A 23121-nucleotide genomic window follows, 5' to 3' on the forward strand; every position below is an offset into this window, starting at 1 on the left:
GGAGGCTGCACCATGAACACTTCTCGCGTAAGTCCCCATTGAAGAATGCATTATTCACGTCAACCTATCGCAATTTCCACCCATTCATGACAGCTAAGGACAAGATAACCTTTACCGTGGAAGGTTTGATAAATAGGCTAAACGTATTATTAAAGTCGTGTCTCGGAACTTGAGCGAAACCTTTCGCCACTATACGTATTATTAAAGAGATATCTATGCATAAGGCACAAAGCACAAAGCATCACTTCCACAGTTAACCGCCCAAAGAGAAGATTCACAGAAAGACAGAATATTTATTCTATGTTTAATTAAAATCATAACAAATAATATGTTGCACTTCCGCATCAGTAGATGGGTTCATCCATTACATAAAACAACTAATTTGTTGAATGATTTTTCTACTCTCCTTTTGCTTCATATAAGGGACTAATAATTATAATTCATTTCAGGGCATTCTGCAGTCAACAAATGAAATGCATGATAATTTAGTTCTCTTGTTTATTGAAGAAAAGGATAACTAATTCTCTACCGCCAGCACAATTGTGAAGTGTATTTTTCAGCCTCCTTGAAGTCTCTCTCCTCTCTAGAACTTTCATGTACTAATTGTTGTTCCTCATCTGCATTGGACCTTATCTCATTTGAATCATCTTTCTTGATTGTGTCCACCCAAGGGTTTCAGAATTTGAGCCTAGAGAATGGCTTACAGGACCGTTGTTGTTTGAATCGAGCTTGTCAACAGGAAACTGCATATAGGAAGTGATTCTGCCTGCCACCCAATCTTTTCACCAGCTACTCTGTGATTTCTAGAAATATTAGTAGGATCAGAGATGATTCCCGACTTTTCTATGGGGTTTTCCATATTAGCTGATGAATTCTCATGAACAAAGTCAGAATTTAAATATGACTCATTATTCGCATGACATAAACCATTTACTTCATTTTTCGTACATATTGAAGGAAGATCTTTATTTACACAATCTGTCTCATGTTGTTCGAATTCTGCAAGGTCACTGAAAGGAATTGATCATCCTCTGAAGTCTGATGATGGAACATTGCTCATTGGATGAGATTTAACCTCTGGCACTAGATCAGTAGTTCTCACCAATGTTTCAGCATCAACATGTACTTCACATTCCTACATCAGGAAGGCTCAGTGTCTGATGAGTTTGTTCACTGGAACCATTCAATACTATTACCGAGCTCTCTGAAACAAAAGACTGAAGACTGTCTGAATAAGCCTCCTTACTGAAAATTTCAGAAACTGGTAAACCAACAGTCTTTTCATTATCAGAAACTTCTCCATCAAACTGCTTGTCCTTGCACGGTTCAAGCTTATGTTGACATTGCAGATGAGAGTTCCCAACACTGTTACCGTCAATAGCTCCTGCAATAGTGGCTATCGTTTCTGATTTTCCTTCCATAAAACCTTCACATGATGAAGAGGTTCTACAGAGGTCAGTTTCCCCTTTATCATTCACAGAAGACTGAAACTTGCTTTGTTCAAATGAAGATGTTCCAGAACTAGCATTGTCATTTGAACTATCATAGACGATATTAGTGGGCCACTTCATCTCCAACACGCCAGCAGCAATCTCAGCACACTCCAAGGAATCTAACCTCATTACACTGCCACCATCCTCCCTGTAATCATCCTCATCTTCTGAACTCTGTCCTAAAACACTATATAACAACAAAGATGGTTGGGAAGATGTCCTAGAAACAACCTTACCCTTGCTCACATCAATTTGCTCCGCGGAATTTGACATACCACCATCATAGTTGAAACTTAAGGACTTCAATGGCCTCCTATTAGGACAGGATGGTTCATCTGATTCATATCCAGAAGGAAAAGGAAATGAAAAGGATCCATATTCGTCTTCGTCACCGTCTTCCCCTTTATGATCAAGAAACATGTGAAATTCGGTTCGAGGCCATTAAAATTGATGGTAACCACCTTTTCGCTTGTCTTTAGAACCCCTTGAAATTTACCAAACCGAACATACCAAGGCGATGATTTGAAGCTCCCATCGGGTTGTTCCACTACAATTATATCTACAGCCCCACCAAAAGGATGAAATGGAGCTGAAACAGAATATACACCGCGAGAGATATAGCTGCCTAGTCTCCCCACCGCGTACATACTCTTGATCTTGAACTTCTAAGAACACCCAGATCTCAAATTACATTCTCTTGATAGATATGACTTTGAGATGAGGGATGTTGGAAACTCCAGAGCTTTAAACTCTGCAAATACCCAAATTATAAATTCTCAAACCATTATTGAAGAACCCCGATCAATCAAAAAGAGGAAACACTGTTAAAAAAGAGAAACCTCCTTGTAAATGAGCAATGTAAACATAGACAAAAATGCATCAATTTGGAAATTTTTCAATGCATGGTGACTCCAAAAAAACAATTTTTTAAAATAAGCATTAACGAATAGCTGAGAAACTCTCATTCTCTTGTTTTGAGAGTGTTTCACAGGTATGAATACAATGCAGATATAAAACGGGGAAACGAAAAAGAAAGAGAAAGGGAAACGTACCCGATCAAAACCCAAACAAAGAACCAACAGGTAATCTGCAATGGATGAATTTAAGCACATTCATATTTTATTGAATTGGAAGCAAAGGCCCCAACTAATTTAAAAAAAAATCTCTCTCGCAAAATCTAACAAAACAATGAAAAGGGAGATGGAAAGGATTTAAGGGTGAGATAGAGAGGGCAGCAGTTTCGTGATCCCCCATGTCCAGGGGGCATGCATGAGAGAATCAGAGCGTTTCTAAATTCTAATCATTTCTGTTTTTGGTTTTGATGACCGAATGTTTTGTACCTTGTTAATATTTTTTAATAATTAAATTATTTTTTATTATCTAATTCATTTACAGTCTAATTCAAATTAAATACATCTAAAATCTTGATAAATTCTATCTAATTTATAGATGATTTTATTTTAAATTATATTTTTTAAGGTTGACACATATATTAACAATACAAAATTTTTTAACGAAATAAATACAAATAAAATTTTAGAGTGAGCACATTTTATTAAAATAGGTAATTAACTGAAATATTTGAATTTCAAGATAGACAGATATCATTCTCGAGTAGAATGGATATGTTACTACTTATATATAATATTTTGTGTTCAACTACCGATATTCGAATATTGATCAACTATTTCGGATCAAGTAGAGATCCATTATAAGGATACACTCTCAACTCAATTTACTCCATTTGTAAACACTAAAATTCGAATATATGATTTTACTTATGAGATTTAATATTTCATCTCACTACTATATATACAATATTTTTTGTCACATTTATCTTACTTGTATGAACAGGAAACGCCCAAATTTGATAGAATCTTAGAGAATGTGGATGTTCTATGTAGGGCTTAAATTTAACATCTTTAGAACATAGAGACGTTTTGTTTTGGTGTTTACTTTGGAAACATCGAGATGACATTGACATTAGTTTTCTTTTCATTTACTTTCTTTTTAAACTATTCTTATTTATATAGAGAGAGAAAATTTACTCGTAATTGGTATTAAATTTATAATTTAAAAGAATAATGAGGTATCAATTGAGAATTTTTAACCACCACTTCAAAAATTATTGACACAGATTGGTCGCACTAAAACAACACAACATTCCAAACGTAACACACCACCTAACATGGATTCTTGAACTATGAACTAAGATTACGTCTTTTTCTAAACTTTTCTATTAGTTTTTTTCTCCGATTTTTTTTGTTTAAACATTTATTTAGTTATAAATTTGATTATATCGTCATTATTATAATATTTAGAAGATCATGAATTTAATATATTATATTTAATTGTCTTTAATTTTAGGTGAAAGAATTATGTATTGTAGTATTTTAGTACTGATTATTTCAATTTATTTTGGTTAATATCAATGAATTTTAAATATTCGAAAGTCAATACACCAATATTATTAGCATGTACCAGCAATAGTTTGGTTAATATCAATGAATTTTAATACTTCGAAAGTCAATACACCAATTATTAGCATGTACCAGCAATAGAATAGAAAATATGTCTATTGATATTGTCTTGAATAAAAGTAGTACGTCCATAGATATGATAATTGATTATTTTGATTTAGACTTGTCCAAAGATCAAGTGGTCTATCAGTCCAGTCCGAGTTGAATCAAACTTGGAACAAAAAACTTCAGTACATATCAAATCGATTTGGCTTAAAAAGTTAAATAACTTAAAATATAGCTTTAGAATTTATAATTTATATAATATTAATATTATTTTAAAACAAAAACAGATTATCGAAAACGATGAGTCCAAACTTAAAAAGGATTTTGAAATTACTAAGTTCTACTTTAGTTAAATGGGTGGAGGGAATGGCCATCATGCAACGACAATTTCCCTTGGTTCACATTTGGATAATAAACCAAATGTGAAAGTCATCAATTAGGTGGGGTAAGATCCGGCTACTGGGCAACAACTTATATGTATACGCAGCTCTGGGTTTTTGGCCGGAGACGACAAAATAAAAGAAATTGACCCCTATTTATATCTTTATTTTTTGGCAGGACGAAATAAAAGAAATGAACCCCTATTTATGTGATATTAACATGCAACTTAGATATTACTATAGAAATATTATGGGCCCTAGGCGGGCGCCCCTCCTTGCCTAGCCCAGGGCCGGCCCAGTGTATACGTAAACTAAGCGAGTGTATGTGTATCTTCCAATTGATACCGAGACTACCAGAGTTTGATCCTTGATCACTTAAACTGAAAGACTCCAGCATCCTATCGATAGTTACCAATTATATGTGAACAAATTTCATTCAACAATCTAATCACACAAATTTTAACTAATTTCCGATACATATGTAATGTACTCATCAAACGCCCCATACATTAACACTACAAAGAAATGCGCTTACTGTACAATGGGGGCAAAAGATGTTAAAAAAAAACAAAGATTTGCCTCTGATGCATGCCAGCAGTAGCATTGTCGAGACTAAACCCTTCTGCCCTTCTTTCTCGTTTTGTTTTCGTGTTTTCCTTTTCTATTCCCACTTGAGGTAGTTTTGAGAAATCTAAACACACATTTCACACTGATCTTCGGAGTGGGAGTATAGATCCATCTGGATCCTCAGTTGCAAATGGACAGAGCGCTCCATGCCCTCCAATAAGAAATTTGAAGGTAGTCACTGTACTGAGACTGCACCACCTTCCCATTTAATCACACCTCCAAAACAATTGTTAGAGCCCATAAAATGAAAAAGTAATCACAGAGGTCTAGCTAGTCCTTTTCACAGCCATGTTTATCTGAAAATAGGGGAGGGGAAAGGTGTTTTAGTAACACCAAATTGCAATTGAGAAAGAGAGGGAGTGTTCAGTCATTACCTCCCGATGGTCTTTTCCCTTCCATGGCTTCTTTCTTCGCCTGACAACTAGAGCAAAGGAAAGGACCATCCCACTGACGTAACTTTACCGAACTAGAAGTGCCAGCATGAACTGAAATACCCTCTCCAGGTTTCAACTCTAGCTGACAGATTGCACATGAACAGTTGAAACATGTTGCACACTGGATATATTGCATCCAACCTGCATCCAACACACATGTTCCCTGTGAGACAAAAGTACAATCTATTAAATCATGTCTTCATTATAGCAAGTTATGCCCCATAGAATGCATAGAAACAAACATATACGAGTCTGGTGCTTGATCTGACAATCGAAGTACAAATTTTAACATTTTGACAGATAGAGGACCCTTGTTCACACAAACCTTTCTGAAAGCATGGCAGATCCCTCCTCAAATAATTCCTCCACCTCATCAGGCTCCATGAGTTTTTTATCAAACGAGAAGATGATCAGAAGGCCTCCTGCGAAATAATGACATTAACATGTCTTTTACTGGCTTTTTTTGGCGGTGAAGGAGTAGCTGGCTTCTCTTGTGGTAAATATCAATAACAATGCAGGTTGTATCATCTCGAAGACCATTTGCCCGCACAGCTTCCTGTTCATTGGAGACCAAGGAGTCAGAAGATACATGAGAAAGGCAACTGATACTAAAATATAGCAATGGCAGAAGCGCATAGTGCTCCCAGCAGCAGAATTGATAGGGCATAGTGTGGACAAATGTAATTCAAGCCTTTACTTTCACAATCTGTGTAGCTGCTGCATCTGGTGGCATTCCGCGACAACAATCAAGAGCTGCTTCAGCCGATATGGCATCCCAAACACCATCACTAGAGATGATGATCCTACCGCCAGCTGTAGACATCTGCTGAAAAGAAACTAGTAGTTAAAATAAACTATAGCAACAGCAAATAGCCACTAGCACCTTCAAACATATAGCAACCATTCCAAAGAAAACTGATATGGGTAAACAAATGAAATCGAGAGAAGTTTGAAAAGCCTATATGCAAAAGCTTTTCAGTTGTGAGTGTAGGACATAAGGTTATGGAATTAATGCCTGTACTAAATCCTTCAATGAGCAATGAATTCAGAAAAGATATTGATCCAAGCTCAAGGAAGTCCGTTTATAGAAAAGTAGATACCAAACTTCTTAGCACAGTTGCCTAAGGAAAATACATATTAACTAGGGGCATCAAAGGCATTGCACAAAATACAATATTTAAGCACAGAAGCTAAATCCAGAAATTAAATAGGCCAGCTAACATATATAAAATGCAGTGTGTGTGTGTGTGCATAGTATGAAAAAACCTTTATTTGCTTTACATATGGAACAGGAACAATGAACTCCCCAACATCCCTATCGCCAATGGATCGTGAAAGACACAAACCTCCAGGCCAACATCTCAAAGGACCAATCTACAAAATAATTTTCCATTAAGTCACCAGCTTTGATCTACTCAATTAATCAAAATCAGTTTGTCACGCTGCAGATGATGAATTCTCTACGGGGAACCAAATCATTTACAAGCATATCAATAGCATGTTTTTAATATCTGTATCTAACCAAAGATAGATACAGAAAAGTTATTGCTAATTACAATTGTTAAAAACAATATTAAGTTTTAAAAATGGAGTCCTCTAATTCACATCCATTTTCAAATAAGTTTAATATGTTTTGATATACTTTTCCATAATCATGAAATGCACGGAACCAGCTTCTAAATTGTGTTTCCAAGTATTCCTGTTGCACATCCATTCACATGAGTATATCTTGAGGGTCAAGTTTCACTGCCTAGAAAGAAAAAGTGTAGGGGCACTCAAAACGAACAAGATGCAAAAATGTAAGGGAATAGGAGATACCTCTGTACCGCCACCAGCATTTAACCGGCCAATATCACCCCCACTTGCGGTGATTCGTTCCCTTCTAATGAGAAGAAAACAGAGAGTAAGACCTAAAAGTTTAAGGAAACTTTCAAACCAAACAAACTCCCATGTCATTAACTTACTCATCTTCATTGCATTCAAGCCTATGATCAGCTGACAAGTAATATATTCCACCATCAGCTGAGTCAAATATACACGAGAATCACCAAGAGACGCCACTGTTATAACCCATCCTTCTATTATCACCAAGGTTACAGTTGTTCCGAAATTTTTGCTGGAAATAAAAGGATAACACGTATATCAATCACTAAACGTGCGAGAGAACCCCTAGAAGTTGCTAAAACTCAAAAATAAAATAAAATAAGACAGTTAAAATGTTTTATAATTAATTGATGAAACTGTCTATTGAGTGTTTCTTGAATAGGAGGTAAAAGTATCAAGTTGGATGCTGATTGGTGGAGACAACTATATTAGACCAATTTCAAGTTATCTCAGGAACTATCAGTTAACTACAGAGAAAAGTGTCATAAACTAAAGATCTTCTGTGAAAATCATATTAATATAGACAAGCTGATCTGTAGATAAACGTCTGCTAATTTGCTACCTTCGTTTTGTACAAGGGGTCTCCTTTAGCAACTGAGTAATTACAGGTAGTTATAATCAACTGTCACAAAATGATCCATAAAAACTTCCAAGCTGCAACCATTTCTACATATAAGCATGTTTTCTCAGTGAGATTCTTATGATAAATCCTAGAACTCTATAATCCATATCATACACAGACCTCGAATAAGCAAAAACCAGCCCAAAAATATAAAAAAAACAATAGGGAGAATATTAAAAGCTAGTTTAGTGAAACAGGATCCGGTCTACATGGATAAAGGCATAAACCATATATGCTACCGTAGAGGAGTGCCTAAAAGAGATGCAATTTGCATTAATAGTAACAACCACTGCGAAGTAAATGGACAAATCTCATAACATTAAAATTAATATCAAGAGCATATTCCCTTTTTGTTCAAAGATTATCCTATAAATTTATGCTATACTCCGATATGTTTACCAAAACAAGTCATACCCCTTTCTTGGAAATCTTTATCTGTCTTAACAAAGCCAGCAACCAAGCCCTTGGCAGTGCAGCAACCCATTCATCTGTATTGAGATCAGTCGAATAGCATTTAGGACATATTAAGGAGATTCTCTTTAGTGTAATAGCAGCAGCAGCTCCATTGTGTCCATCAAAGAGCTGCAGAAAGGAAACAAGTTTAGCAAAACCAACTCACAAAAGAGAACAGCAAATACAATAAATAAAATCAAGAAAGCGTCACCTTAAAAGATGATGCTTCCAAGGTTTTCAAAAGCAAATAAAAAAGAAGTATATTTGGGGAAAACAAAACATATTGTACAGGTAATTGCACCAATAGATTCACGGTGTTAGGTGGCAACCTCTCAAGCATATAGTATATGATCAGCAATGGTTCAGTTAATAAGAGATGAAAATTCATACCCCGAAAACTGAAATGTGGTGACACAGTCTCCGATTGTCTTTGGCATTCCGTTTGAAGCAACGTAAAGTCCTCACCTTTTCTCTGGCTCGCTAGTCCGTGTACAATCTCCGGTTCTCTATATTTTCATTGTCAGATTCTCGTTGCAGTAGAACCGACAACGGCACTGGTTGACGTTGTCCTTTCGGGACATTGTTCCAAATCCAAAACACCACACCAGTACCTAAAATGCCCTCCTCAAACAATGCCTCTAATTCTCCATGAATTACGCCAAAATTCTGAAATATACACAATGCAAACAAATCTCATCGCAAGATAATTGAAAAATAAATGAATCGATCAACGATCAGCCGACATATAAATAAAGAGATTAGACGCCAATGGATAGCGGGAAAAAACATCAAGAAAATCTAATATAGATAATAACCGAACGATCAGATTTTACATCCAAACCAAATAATAGAAAAAATAAATGAGAGTCAATGAGACAATGACACATTATAGATATTCCTAAAATTCAGTAATCATAAGGGATTAAAAATGGAGCGAATCTGGATGCGGAAAGTGAAAGGATAAGCATATTGAAAGGAAGAGATGAGGAGAAAATTACAGTGCAAGAGAAAGAGGAACCGGATGAGAGGAGCTGAAGAAGGCTAAGAGAATGAGAGGGGCGACGGCACCACCAGATGAATTAGTGATTCGATCGATAAACACGGATTTGTTGTTTGTAAAAACTATTTTTAAGATTTTTCTGTTTCTCAATTCAATTGCAGCTTTTATTAGTATTATTATTTTGGCTATGACGTGGTAAAAACAGCGCACTACTTAAAAAAGGTGCTGAGTGGAGATCTTTGATCCGTCTGACGAGGGTAATACCAGGTTAATGAAGCTCGTTATAATAAATGTTAATATTTTTTTAATATTTTTTAGTAAAATATTATTTAAAGTGTTATTTTTTACTGAAAATATTAATTTTATTATTTAAAATAAATATTTTAATATTAATATTTTTTATAAAAAAAAATAATATTTTAAGTAGCGTCTGATATTAAAATTTTAATAAAAAATAATATTTTAATCAATACTATATCAAAAATATTAAAAAAAATATTAACATTTTCGATAACATCTTTTTTTAATCTTATATTAAAAAATTTTTCTTAGACTTCCCGTATGACGAAGGATGACTATTAATCAAAAGATGCCTTGGTAAAATGGCATTTTTATGGAAGCCCACAGCTAGATACATTCATGAGCCGCATGTTTACCCATTTAATTCCCTTTTTAGGGATGTTTATTGTTGGATTTTATTTGGATTAATCTATCGGATTTAAATTTAATTTCATTAATTGAGAGGATAACTAAATGTTAGATCAGTTAAAGGTTGTTTTTGTTTTTTTGAAATTATTATTATTGATTAATTTGATTCGAAATTAATTAATTAATCAAATTAGTAAAAATATTTAATATATTATATATATTATGTATATATTTTAAGTTAGATATATTAATTATCAAGATTCAATTATTTTTTAATTACATTAGTCTCTTTAAACTTTCAAGACTCGATCAAATTTTAACTCAAATAAAAAAATACATCAACTAAACTTGATTAATCAAACTAGAAAGAACTTATAATTTTTTCGAATAATTCGAAAGTTGATCGAATTAATTGAGTTTTGTTTGATACGGTTAATGATTTTAAAAAATCAATTAATTTAATGGTTAAAATTTTTGATTAATTTAACCTTGACTAATTCGATTGGACTACTAATCGAATTAACCTATTGAACACTTTTTATCTTTTTATTAGACGTAGTTAATCATCGATGATGAGAGAATTAATTTTAATTGTTTATGTTCCTATAGGTCCAATAGTTACTTATGTAACATATTCTTTATGTTTCAGTAAATGCCACTTGATTCGGGCTATAGTACAATTCTGAAATTCGATCGATCATTGAGCTACTGTAGGCAATTTGGTGTACGATGGTTTATGGGACATGCACAGTTACTTACGGTAGGCCACTCTTGGAAAGTAAAAGGGTTGTTTATGCGAGTTTTCATGTCATATTGTTCTCCTTTGAAAGATTTTCTCATTTATTGAAAAATTCTTAACCATTTTGAAAAGAAAACTTAGATAGCTACCGTTAGAAATTTGAGGAACACGGATGTTGTCCGAAGAGTGCATTTGTTACCCGAAAATAATGTTCTATATAGGTGTGGAAATTTTAATTATGTTATACCACATGGGTTTTGAGGTGTAACTAACTATGCTCTACTTTTAATCTTAAGACAATTTGGTGCACGATAATTTATCCCGACAACTCATGGTTTAAACTAACATGAGTACACTAAGAATTTAAAACAAACTAAGGCTTAACTAGAAAACTTATAATTATAAAAGAAAAGGAATACTTTCATTAACACTAAATACAATTACAATACTAAGCACATACATCTTCTCTGCCTCTAAGTTTTCATTCTTTAACTTACACCTTTAGCACTCTTTCCATTCTCATTCTCTCTTTTTATAATGGTGAATTTCATCCTATTTATAAATTTTAGTTGCCATTGGATTGGTGACAAATATCAATATCTTAGCCATTTAACTTTATAAATATTAAATATTACAACATCTACTATTTATATATTACTCTAGAATATTCTCAAGATACGTGGATCGAGATTAAGACATGCTTTAGGAGAATAAGAGAGTTTTTGAACTTTTTGTCCCAAATTTGAATATAACTTTGTTTTTAAATTTTTTTGTTTATAAAATTCATTGTCTAATTATCATTTTGTTAATAATGATTCTTTAATTTAAGGTATTGGGAGCTCTCAGTCAACTAGAATGTGGCAGTGAAGTGTGAGAACGTGCCTTCTTTCAATATTGTTAGCTTTTGACAGTTTCAAATGATGAACATTTTGTTTCAACCATAAATTTCATCTTTAAAGCTGCTTTTCAATGCCAATATCTCCAATAAGCTCTATGTTTTGCTTTCTTGTGCATTCCATAGAAAATGTGATTCGAGAACAATTCGTCAGTCACTTGAGGATGAAGTTTACAGATTGACACAAACAGTTGGGCAAACTGAAAGGTGAAAAGCGAGAAAAAAAAAGCATGTAGCTATGTATGGATGCATGGAATCAAAGTTGCAAGCGTGCCAATTTTTCCCTCATCATAATTTCTACACTTTCTATTTCGTTTTCATCTTTTAATTTGAATTTCTAGCAAGTTTTTAACATTTTAGTGGGGTGGACGTAGTGGCTGCGTCCAAGCTCAACTTCGTGACAAATAACAAAACTTAACGGCACATTGATAATTATGTTACTTTTCGATAATATTAGTGACATGTTTATTATTTTTGAAACTTTAGTGAAAAAAATAAACTTACTAATATTTTAATGACCATTTATGTAGTTTACCCCAATAATAATTATTAGGGTAAAGTATAGTAATGGTCACTGAACTTTTTTAAAGCTTGCATTTAGGTCCCCCAACTTTTAAAACATTCAATATAGTCCTCTAATATTTAGTTCGTTTGCAATATGGTCCCAACGTAACCGCTATTTGACGCCATTACAATGCCGTTAGAAGAAGATGATGTGGCAGTCCTCCAACATTTAGTCCGTTTGCAATATGATCACTGAACTTTTCAAGCATTTGCATTTAGGTCCCCTAAATTTTAAAAATTGCAACACAATATTGAATTTCATTCTAAACCCTAAATTCCAAAATAATTCAATTACATTTCAAACTCCAAATTCTAAAATACTTTAATTTAGGGCTTAGAATGTAATTGAAGTATTTTGGAATTTAGGGTTAAAATGTAATTGATGTATTTTGGAATTTTGAACATGAATTTGCTATTTTATAGTGTTTACTTCAATATAAATTTGAGGTTTATTGCATGCACATCCAACGGCTGCCGCACTTTGAATATGAAAGTGCACCTATCACGTTTATTGCATAAATCGTTGAAGTAAAAGTATCAAGGCCAATTTGTCTTGTTCCTAGCTGTCGCACTTTGGTATGACAATCCAATAGGTTTGGATGGAACTTGAGCATGCACATCCAACGACTGTGAAAATAGTAAAGAGTTTTAGTTCATAAGACTACAACATATAGCCAAGCAATAACTAACATAAACCAAGAAAATCAATTAATAACTCATTGAAAAGGAGGACTTAATAAATAAAGGGAAAGAGTTTCGATCATAATCACTCCAAAAGCTAAGGTGTTAAATGGGTTGTTTAAGATAGACATTAGATACCAAATACAACATTACTAGTTACAAATGCATTAATGGCCTACCCTTTTAACATATAATTGCTTCTAATGCTCCGTGTTTAATGTTCCTCAATAGCCAAACATGATGAGAATCTAAAACATATAGCGGAATTAAAATCATAGGACCCCATAATTCTTGTAAATTCATGGCATGTCAGCAAAAAAAATACATTGTAAAACATAGAAGACACTGTAACAAACATATATATGCAGAAATGAAAGTGCAAATGTGTAATGACCGGGCAACATATCAAGTAGCTGCTCCAAATATATACCCTGTCATGATGCCTTTCAAGTTGCGTGCATGAAAAATTGTCTTCTAAAGCTATAATTCAATATAGATTCAACTGTAAAATTTCCAAAAAATGTAAAAAAAATCCAATTCGTTCACGATATATCACCTTCATAATCAACATGAACTTATTAAAAAGAATACGAGCTCATAGGACGCCGAAAACCACAGGTCGGATCAATACAATTCCCAGTAAACTAGTACCAATAGTGTCTCGGATTGAGCCTGGCGATTTCACTATGTCGATACTCACAACCAATTCCATGATTTAAAGAAAAATAAAAAAAGAATATCAAAAAAAATTTAGCCTATGACCCTCTTTCACTTCTATTCTGATGGACTGAATATCTTTCATGAGGAGTATTAAAAGTTTTTATTAAGAAGAAAGAAAGAAAATTAGACGGTTTTGGTTCAAAACTAACATTGAATAACCAAATCCTTGAAATGCAGTTCCAGAAACATAAAAATTTCAATAAAAAACACACAATGCGAGTTGAAAAATGGAAAAGTGCGAAAGAGGAAAAGCTTACTTCCAGATAGCCCAAAAGAGAAAATAAATACCTTCTTGCAAGGGAGAGGCTAAGAAATAAATGCAATTGGTGTTGCGTTCTAACAATTCTTCCTTCATTTTTTCTTTGTAAATAAAAAGATGAAAGACAGAGCACTGTTTGAGTTTACAATTTTACATGGCGGAAAACTAAAGAACAAAAATCGAACGAGAGTGCATGTGAGCGAAAGAGACTGAGAGGTGAAGACACTGTTTGGGATTTCATTATATTTGATCATCTGTTGGAAAATATTTAACCATAAGGATTAAACAAAGAAATTATTATATGTCATTTATACAAAATAATTCCAGCTTTGTTGGTGACTTTCAACAATGATACTTAGTTCATCTTAGTAGTATTTGTCAACTCTGTATTTCTAACCCCATTTTTTTCTCACAAACATTTCATCGAACATCTATGTTTCACCTGAGATGACATGTATCTAACATTACACCTTGAATCGTTGATGGTCTCGATAGTCCCTTGGTCTGATATTCTCTCAATGGACCCTTATTCAAGTCAACACCTCCACAGAATTCAAAGTTAGATTAGAATTTCCCATGCATCCCCGACTGAAAAGTTATGCTGGAAATAAGAAGAGATAAGCAAAAAAGGAAATTCGAGATCGAAAATGAATTTGGGGTTTAAAATGAAATTGAGGACTGTGTTGCAAGTTTTAAAAGTTGGGGGACCTAAATGAAAGCGTTTGAAAAGTTCAGTGACTATATTGCAAACATACTAACGGTAGTGTAACGGCGTCAAACAGTCAGTTACGTCAGGACCATATTAAAATGGACTAAATGTTGTAGAACTGTATTGAAAGTTTTAAAAGTTTGGAGACCTAAATGCAAGTTTCAGAAAGGTTCAGTGGCCATTACTATACTTTACCCTAATTATTATTATTATTTTTGGAAAAGTGATAATCCAATAATTTCCCCCGGAAGCTGAACAGTTACTACCATCCCAAATTCGGACGAGCCTTAAACCTAAAACCCCTAAATTGGAAAAGGTGTTTCCTGAACCTAAACCCTAAAATCTTAATCCATCAAGTTAAACCTTTGATTCAGGGCATCCAACTTGGATTTTGTTCATCACCCAAAATCTTGAAATAACCTTCTACGTATTTATTCATATCGGAAGATTTAGGACTTTGTTTTCAACCGGTGAGATTTTTTTTGAATTTCCTTCTTACTATTTTGGTTTCATTGTTGATTTTTTTTAATTTATTAGGTCATGTTTTTATTGTATTTCAATATATCGTTGATTTAGGCCGTTTGGCTTCTACAAATTTCTTGTTACGGGTTGTTATTATCCCGTAGATGGCATTCGAAATCCCTCAACTTCTCGTTACGGATTAGACTAAATCTGAAGAATTAACCGATTCGTTTCATTCAATTTGGTAGTTAAAATCAGATTTGAATGTCTGTTTTATTATTTAGTATTTTTAATGTAATATCCATTTCCTTTGGAATCTGATTATTTTTTAAAATTGTATTATTTTCTTTCGAATTCCCTCCATTTTTTGTTTATTTTTATGGAGTTTGGGATTTTGGCTTTTGGATATAATTTGTTTTTGGATTTCTTCACGTTTATACAAATAGCAGCCGGATAGTGGAATAATGGCAGCTATTTCACGGTTGCGCGGTGGTCAAAACCGCAATCACGGAAAATAGCGGTGTGAAGCGGAGCCACACCAATAGCGGTGGATTGTGGCTGCATTTTATCGGATAGCGGCCAATCGCGGCAGGCCTCTATTTCGCTAATTGTCCGCGATTTTATTTTTTTTAGAAAAAATCATTTTTTTAAAAAATCATTTAAAAAAATCAACTCTTTTAGAAAAGTTTTAGGACCGCTATAGCATCTGTTGGCCGCAACCGTAATTTGCGTTTTGTCCTCTGTGAAGAATGAACTCCGCTTTTGTTTTTGTTTTATGAAATTTTCATAAATTCCAAAGCTAAGTATAAAGCCAAAACCTATGACGCCCCACAGGCCACAGCTCACTGTGTTATACTGTAAACTTATTTTGGTTTGATTTTTTCTTTAATTTAGGCCAATGTTCTTGTGCTCGAGTGCTATATCGTGGGTTAATTAATTATTTGGTTGTTTTAACTTTGTAAGTCGCTGTTTTTTGATTAATTTATCTCATTATGAGAATTACATTTGATGGTTCAATCTATTAATAACTGGTTGTTGTGTTGTTTCATTAATTTTTGTCATTTTTATGCAAAACCTTTTCTTCTCAGGATTTTTTTTCTTGGTTCATTCATAATATAATTCATATTATGCTTAAGATTAATCTTAAAAATCTGACACAAGTTTTAGTTTTCAATGATAGGAATAATGCTTGTTGTAAGTTTAGTCTTTCTAGTATTTGTTATTTGATTGTTGGTTCGGAAATCGTTATGAATTACTTTGAACTAACCATTTTGAATACTGTCTGCAATCCCCTTCATAAGGGAAGACTTTCGAGACTGTTAAATTATAGTTTCTACTAACCTTCTATGAAATCTATTTTTATGCATTTGCAGTGATAAGTCTAGTAAACAGTGGTGGTGAACTATGATTCTTGAAACTCACTATGATGTTCTTTCTGTGAAGGAAGATGCGAGTTATGAAGAAATTCGTACAAGTTACCGAACTGCTATCCTTAATTCTCATCCAGATAAGTTAAATTCTGATCACGAGTCTGGAGAGAGATTTTTGCGAGTACAAAAGGCTTGGGAAATCCTTGGTGACCCCAATTCACGCACAGTCTATGATAGGGAGCTGCAATATTCAAGACAAGATGTAGTGACCTCGGAAGATATCAGCTTAGATGATATGATGATTGAAGATGCCGGTGAAGTCATGGAGCTTTATTACCAGTGCCGGTGTGGTGATCACTTCTCTGTTGATTCTTTGGAGTTGAATAAATTGGGGTACACTTTATTGAGGGATGGGGCTGAGATATTTGTAAAGACCCCTGATGCTTTACCAGCTTCAGTTGTTCTTCCTTGTGGTTCTTGTTCTCTGCTTGTTCGGCTGATGATAAATCCAGATATTAAAGTTCCAGTTGATGGGTATTTGTGATTGGGTTTGTTTCCATTATTTTAGCCGAAAAGCAGACATGCTTGCTTTAATCGAGTTGAGTGGAGTTTGTAACATAGCATTTGATTCTTTGACTTAAAAGTTGAGAATATAAGTCATCCCTGATTGCATTCCCCTCCAATTAGTTCTTAATTGACTTGGAAGTCTTCAAATGTTTCTCTAATCTAAAAATTAATTTCTTTTCTTACTCAAACATTGTTTTTAAGGAACAATTAGTTCTTAACTTGAAGTGTAAACAAAGTAGAAGGATCTGCTCCACATCTCAATTCTCTGACATGCAATGTTGGTGAACCTAATACTTTGCTTTTAACCTTTTTAATTATTTGAGCATAGAAGAAGCTTTTTCTTCATCAGTTTCTCAAACTAATTGGAGCAAACTTGGCAGACAGATTTAATCTTTTTAAGGTTAGTGTTTTAATTTCTTCTTTCTCGTGTTTGCACATGATCATATACCAGTCCGAGCTTATTATTTTGTTTCGTCAAAGTTTAACAGGTTCCAGAACTTATTTCGTTTTTCTAAGTCTGTAATTTAGAGTTGATTAATTCATTGAACGTTGAGTTTTGCAGGGTTTAAATTTCACTGAGATCAGATCAAAATAGACTGTTAGGCCTAGATCATTGACTAAAAACTCTTGGAAGCAGATGGGTTCCGAGGAAGGAAATTCTCATTTCGGTGCCTTCGGAGTGAAGATTTCCATGTCCCCGTCTTTGTCTTTGCTGAGAAACAAAGGTCATGATTTGCCAATGTAAGATGCCTGAATGGCTTATGAAGTTTATAAAGCTGAATATGCTAACATTGGCTGCTTGATGAAGCTTTTCATTCTTGGAATGTTTCTTTCTCCAAATGCCTACCTGTTAAAGCCTCTGCTGTTGTCAAGCTTCGGGATGTTATATCTCTGTTGTTCAGATTCATTCAAACAGATGATTACTCAACTCCCACCTCCTTTCAAATTCTGGGTAAGTTTCCTCTGGGCGTGCTTATGCTCCTGTTTTCACCATGACCTTGTTTACTTTTGCAATATTGCTCAGCAAAGTTTGCTGTCATCGAGTGATGCCAAAACAAAAAGAATATAAACTACTTTATTATGGGTTTCTTTCGCAGCCATCATGTTTTGCCTTTTCCATTAATTAAACTTTTCGGTTAAAAATTATTTTCCCTCGTTCTCTTTGGCTTGACAAGTGCAATACTACCTGCAATGCCGGACAGGACATGCCATGAAAAAGGAAAACATAAACATGAGACGCCACTAATTGTTTAATGACCACCGATTACAATTGATTCACTCTTGTTTATAATAACCATACTTTAGATGATTTGGTGTTGCCTCACGGTCATCATTACACTCGTGGTATGGAGACTAGTTCTTTCCCAAGAGCTGCCATTAATAAATTCATGAAGTTGCTGTAGTTTTTGGTTGTCTCGTGACAAATTTAAATCAACTTGGTTCTAAACTTTCACCCCCACCGCAATTCCATTAAACTGGCCCACAAAATAATGCTTTGAAATGAACTGTTCCCCCCCTGGTACAGTTGGTGCCGGTTGGCCATTATCATGAGTGTCATGCCCCAACTTCACGGCTTAGACTGCCATTTTCCGTCACTCAAAGATCTAACCATATATAACACTGTCGTTAGATCTGGTCGTTCATCAAATTCTGTCCTTCACTCTCAATCAAACCGTTTACCAAGCTTTATCCAGGTACGTTCCTTTTGCATTTCATGATTTGACTTACAGTTTAAAGAAAGAAAAACTTTCATGTCATAGTGCTTGAAGTTATTGTTTGGTACCATGTCTCAGTTTTCCATAATGACTTTTGGCACGGTGTAGGAGCTTGTTAATTACTCTAAAGGGAATATCTACAGGAAGATGAAAAGAAATATAATTCAACTCGATAGGGAATTTAGATTTAGACCCATCGATGAACATTACAAGGTTATCTGAAGCTGAAAAGTAGGATTTTGATTTGAGTGTCGGTAGTTAATCTATCTGTGTCGGTAGTTAAGCTGTAAGCGCACTATCAAAACTAGCGAGGTCAATTTCAACATCAGAACAACCATTGAATCTATGATACCCAGAATTGATTATGAGTGAGTGTTAAATATGAATATCTTAAAAAAAACATTTTTTAGGATCCAACAGAGATTTTATCCTAAACAAGGTTAAAATACATGTTGGGAGGGTCGCTCCATAGATGGGCATATGCAATACCCGATCCAATAAAAAATACGGATATACATCTTATGTCTCAATTTGACAGTTACAGTGTTGCTATCTCCAGCATGGGCGTCTTTTATCCGAAGAGCAGCCTCATCAATCCAAGAGATGCAAGTTCCTAGCTACAGTTCTGAAGGAAGCATTTTCGAATTGCCATACATTCAATGAACGATGGTCGGATTCTGGTCTCGAGGAAGAATATTCAACAAGTGCCATCCATGATGAATCTGAAGTACTAAGCTATTAACTAGCAGACTAGCAGTAGGAGCAAAAGATGAAACTTTATTTTCTAGTCTTCTAATCGACGATCTATACTGTTTGATGTTCTTTACAGGTAGTTGTTTCGGAAATTCGAAGTCGAGTAATGGAGAAGATGAAGCACAGACGGAGTCACATTTCTGAAAGCCTTTCCTGGGTATTATCTCCATCAACAGGGGAGCTTCATATAACCTCAAGGCAGGCCAAACAACGAGACAGATGATAAAGAAGATGAAAAAGATGAATTCTTTTCCATTGGAAGTTGCTTCTCCTTTTATTCGAGTGCTGCGAGCGAGGAAGCATTTCTATCAGCTAAAACGAACTGCTCCCGCTGTTCAAGCTTAAGCAAGATTGATTTCCGGGAGACATGGAAGTTTGATTTCCAGGACTTTGAAAGGCGATCGATCATTCAGGAATTCTGTAATTGTGAAGGGTGGCCATTCGGGTTATGCAAGAAGGCAGTGTTACTCCCACCACTGCCTAAATCCCCTTCCGAGTCTTGGTCTTGGCGTAAAGGCACTAGATCGACATTATAATGTCATTTTGATATAGGTCAAGTGTGCGTCTAGATATGAAATTAATTAGATTAGTAGCCAAACTTTAAAATAAGTAATATTAGTATGATCCAATGGTGGCCACTAGTTCTTAAAATTGTTCTACATGCAGTAGGTCATGGCATAAAATTTTACTAGATTTAAAATCTCGGTGAATTTGTTGTAATTGTTCACGTGATTTTTCAAATTGAATTGTGTGAATCATATTAAACTAAATGAGATAGACAAGGGCAGTTTGCCCGGTTGCTACAGGGCAAAGCAGATAAGGGAAAGTATATCCATCATGTTTCTGCTATTCATTTATCTATAAAATACAACCGTGAGGAGAAATGTAATAGCAAAATCTATAAACCCCAGGGGCAGGCCGCATTCTACCCCTTTCAATTTCCTCTCATGGATTCTGAAATACTTATTGAGTTCCCAGGCCTCATCAGAGTCTACAAAGATGGCCGAGTCGAAAGACTCAGTGGAACCGACTTCGTCCGCCATCAACTCACCCCCAAACCGGTGTTTCATCCAAAAACGTTACCATAATCCCCATGTCCAACGTTTCGGCTCGTCTCTTCCTCCCAAAGCTCACCAACCCCAACCAAAAACTACCTCTCCTCGTCTACTTCCATGGCGGAATCTTCTGTACATCGTCACCATTCACTTTACAGTTCAGTAATTTACTCAACGCCTTGGTTGCCGAAGCTAACGTGATCGCGGTGTCGGTAAATTTTAGAAACGCACTGGAACATCCTATCCCCGCCGCATACGAAGATTCTTGGGCTGCTCTCCATTGGGTAGTTTCCCATTGCAACAGCCAGGGCCCCGAGCTTTGGCTCAATGACCATGCCGACTTCGAAAGACTGTTCTTAGGCGGTGTAAGTATCGGTGCCAACATTGTTCACAACTTAGCCATGGCTGCTGGAGACCCCGAGTTTGGGCTAAACGTGAATATTCTCGGGATTGCTTTGGTGCACCCATATTTCTGGGGGTCCGAACCCATTGGTTCCGAGGCATTACATCCGTAAGCAAAGGCTAGTTTGGACAAGTTATGGCCATTTGTGTGCCCGGAAAACCCGGACAACGATGACCCGAGGGTTAACCCGGAAAGCGTTGATGGACCGAGCTTGGTGAGGCTAGGGTGCAAGAGAGTATTGGTGTGTGTGGCTGAGAAAGATGAGCTAAGAGATAGAGGGAGGCTGTATTACGAGGCATTGGGGAGAAGCGGGTGGATGGGTGTGGTGGAAATAATGGAGACAGAAGGGGTGGGTCATGGGTTTCATTTGAATGATTTGGAGTCTCAGAAAGCTAAGGATTTGATCACTAGGTTGGCTGCGTTTTACAACAGGAATAACCCGCCTCTCATCAATTTCCTTGGGTGGTTCGTCTCTCCACCGAATCTCTGAGTAAATCTCGGCGCAGGCTAGATCTTTCCTTTACCATCATCTTTCTTCATCTTTCCTTTTCTGTTTTAGATCTTTATCCTCTTGTTATTCTCGGATTTAATCTGTGTTTCCTTTTCCATTACCCTTACATTGAGTTTGTTTATTTCTAATCTAGTTTTGTTTTGTTTTTAAATTCTTACCAGACTAGATAACCTCTTTAAGACATATATTTGTATGTGTTTTTTATCAGCTTAATCTGTTCTTTTTTTCAGATCTGGAAACCATTGCAGGTTTCGCTTCAAATCTGTTTTTAGACGGTTAATTCGTTGAATTTTCATTTCATTTTTGGCTTTTATGCTCTGCTCTTTATATGATTTGTTTCTGGCTTTTAAGTAATTCTCTCTTCATTATTATTTTTTCCTGTTTGAGGTAAGAAAGTGGAACCTAAAAAAAAAATTAAACTTCTATAGAATTTTGTTATTTACTTGAAAAACAGTTTTGCTTTGAGTAAGATCTCCTAGATCTATATTTTTGTACTTTTCTTTTGAGTAGGATTTACTGGATCTGTATTTTTTTCATTGTCCTAGACTCCTAGTATCTTATATTTCTAGCGTTTTATTTGGTGCATCTTTTGTCTTCTTTGGATTCTTTTTTCATAGTTCCTCATAGCTTCGGCTATAGATGATTACTTGAGGTCATGTCATTCTTTTAGATCCCATAGGACGTATAGGGGGAGGGCTCGACAGAGTGGTGTCAAGGACACTAGACTTAGAGTTTGTTCGTTGAATGTAGGCACATTAAATGCTATGCTGCTGGAGCTGACCGACGTACTTAGTAATAGGAAAAATAGATTTTGCATGTATTCAGGAGACTGGGTGGAAAGGGGCTCGCGCCAGAGAGTATAATGGGTATAAGTTGTGGTATTCAGGTGTAGATAACGCTAGAAATGGGGTGGGTATCTTGGTATCCTCTAAGCTCAAGGAAAATGTAGTTGAAGTTTGTAGATACAGAGATAGAATCATGATGATTAAGGTTGTTATAGAAGCGGAAGTGGTAAATGTCCTTTCAGTGTATGCCCCACACGTTGACCTAGGGGAGGGGGAAAAACGTTGCTTCTGGGATCAGTTAGATGATGTACTTAGGAGCATTCCGGAGGACCAAAGAGTTTTCATAGGGGGAGACTTCAATGGTCATATAGGTAGTGCAACCGATGGGTATGACGCTGTTCATGGGGGTTTCGGTTATGGTAGCAGGAACGATGAGGGGCGTACGTTGCTTGATTTTACTACTGCTCACGATTTGGTGATCACTAACTCCTTATTTAATAAGAGAGATGCGAACTTGATTACGTTTCATAGCGGGGGACATTGTACCCAAATCGACTACATCTTGGTTAGAAATCGGGAACGATGGGCTTGCATTGACTGTAAGGTGTTCCCTGAAGAGGCATGTGCATCACAACACAAATTGTTGGTTTTGGTGTTCCGCGTACCCAACGGGCGGAACACTCATAGGAGGGCTAAACTGGGTAAACCTAGGATCCTCTGGAAGAACTTACATGGAGCGACAACTGATGACTTTAGAAGTAAGCTTTTGTCTAATACAGGTTTTAAAACTACAAACTCAAATAACGCAGATATGTTATGGAAAAATATGGCAAATTCCATCAGAGAGGTGGGCAAAAACACCCTTGG

General features: G+C 35.4%; 1 protein-coding gene, 2 long non-coding RNA genes and 3 pseudogenes across 3 annotated transcripts; 3 read left to right on the forward strand and 3 right to left on the reverse strand.

Moving 5' to 3' along the window:
- Positions 1 to 485: 485 nt before the first annotated feature.
- LOC120182416 lies at positions 486 to 2626 on the reverse strand (annotated as a pseudogene).
- A 2240-nt stretch (positions 2627 to 4866) lies between these two features.
- Positions 4867 to 8449, reverse strand: LOC120182417 (annotated as a pseudogene).
- Positions 8450 to 8492: 43 nt separating this feature from the next.
- Positions 8493 to 9568, reverse strand: LOC120182398. The gene is made up of 3 exons (XR_005521830.1): positions 9417 to 9568; positions 8809 to 9084; positions 8493 to 8547 (listed from the first exon to the last, which is right to left on the reverse strand). It is a non-coding gene; the product is annotated as an uncharacterized LOC120182398 (long non-coding RNA).
- A 6802-nt stretch (positions 9569 to 16370) lies between these two features.
- Positions 16371 to 17089, forward strand: LOC120182429 (DPH4 homolog). The gene has a single exon (XM_039187407.1). It carries the CDS (start codon positions 16500 to 16502, stop codon positions 17007 to 17009), a length of 510 nt encoding a protein of 169 aa, XP_039043338.1. The 5' UTR covers positions 16371 to 16499; the 3' UTR covers positions 17010 to 17089.
- A 1867-nt stretch (positions 17090 to 18956) lies between these two features.
- On the forward strand, positions 18957 to 19822 carry LOC120182397. The gene is made up of 3 exons (XR_005521829.1): positions 18957 to 19059; positions 19292 to 19474; positions 19577 to 19822. It is a non-coding gene; the product is annotated as an uncharacterized LOC120182397 (long non-coding RNA).
- A 568-nt stretch (positions 19823 to 20390) lies between these two features.
- LOC120182409 lies at positions 20391 to 21463 on the forward strand (annotated as a pseudogene).
- The last annotated feature ends 1658 nt before the right edge of the window (positions 21464 to 23121 follow it).

This window comes from Hibiscus syriacus, unplaced genomic scaffold (genome assembly GCF_006381635.1).
Source record: "Hibiscus syriacus cultivar Baekdansim isolate YM2019G1 unplaced genomic scaffold, ASM638163v2 tig00112649_pilon, whole genome shotgun sequence".
In the NCBI taxonomy this organism is placed as follows: domain Eukaryota; kingdom Viridiplantae; phylum Streptophyta; class Magnoliopsida; order Malvales; family Malvaceae; genus Hibiscus; species Hibiscus syriacus.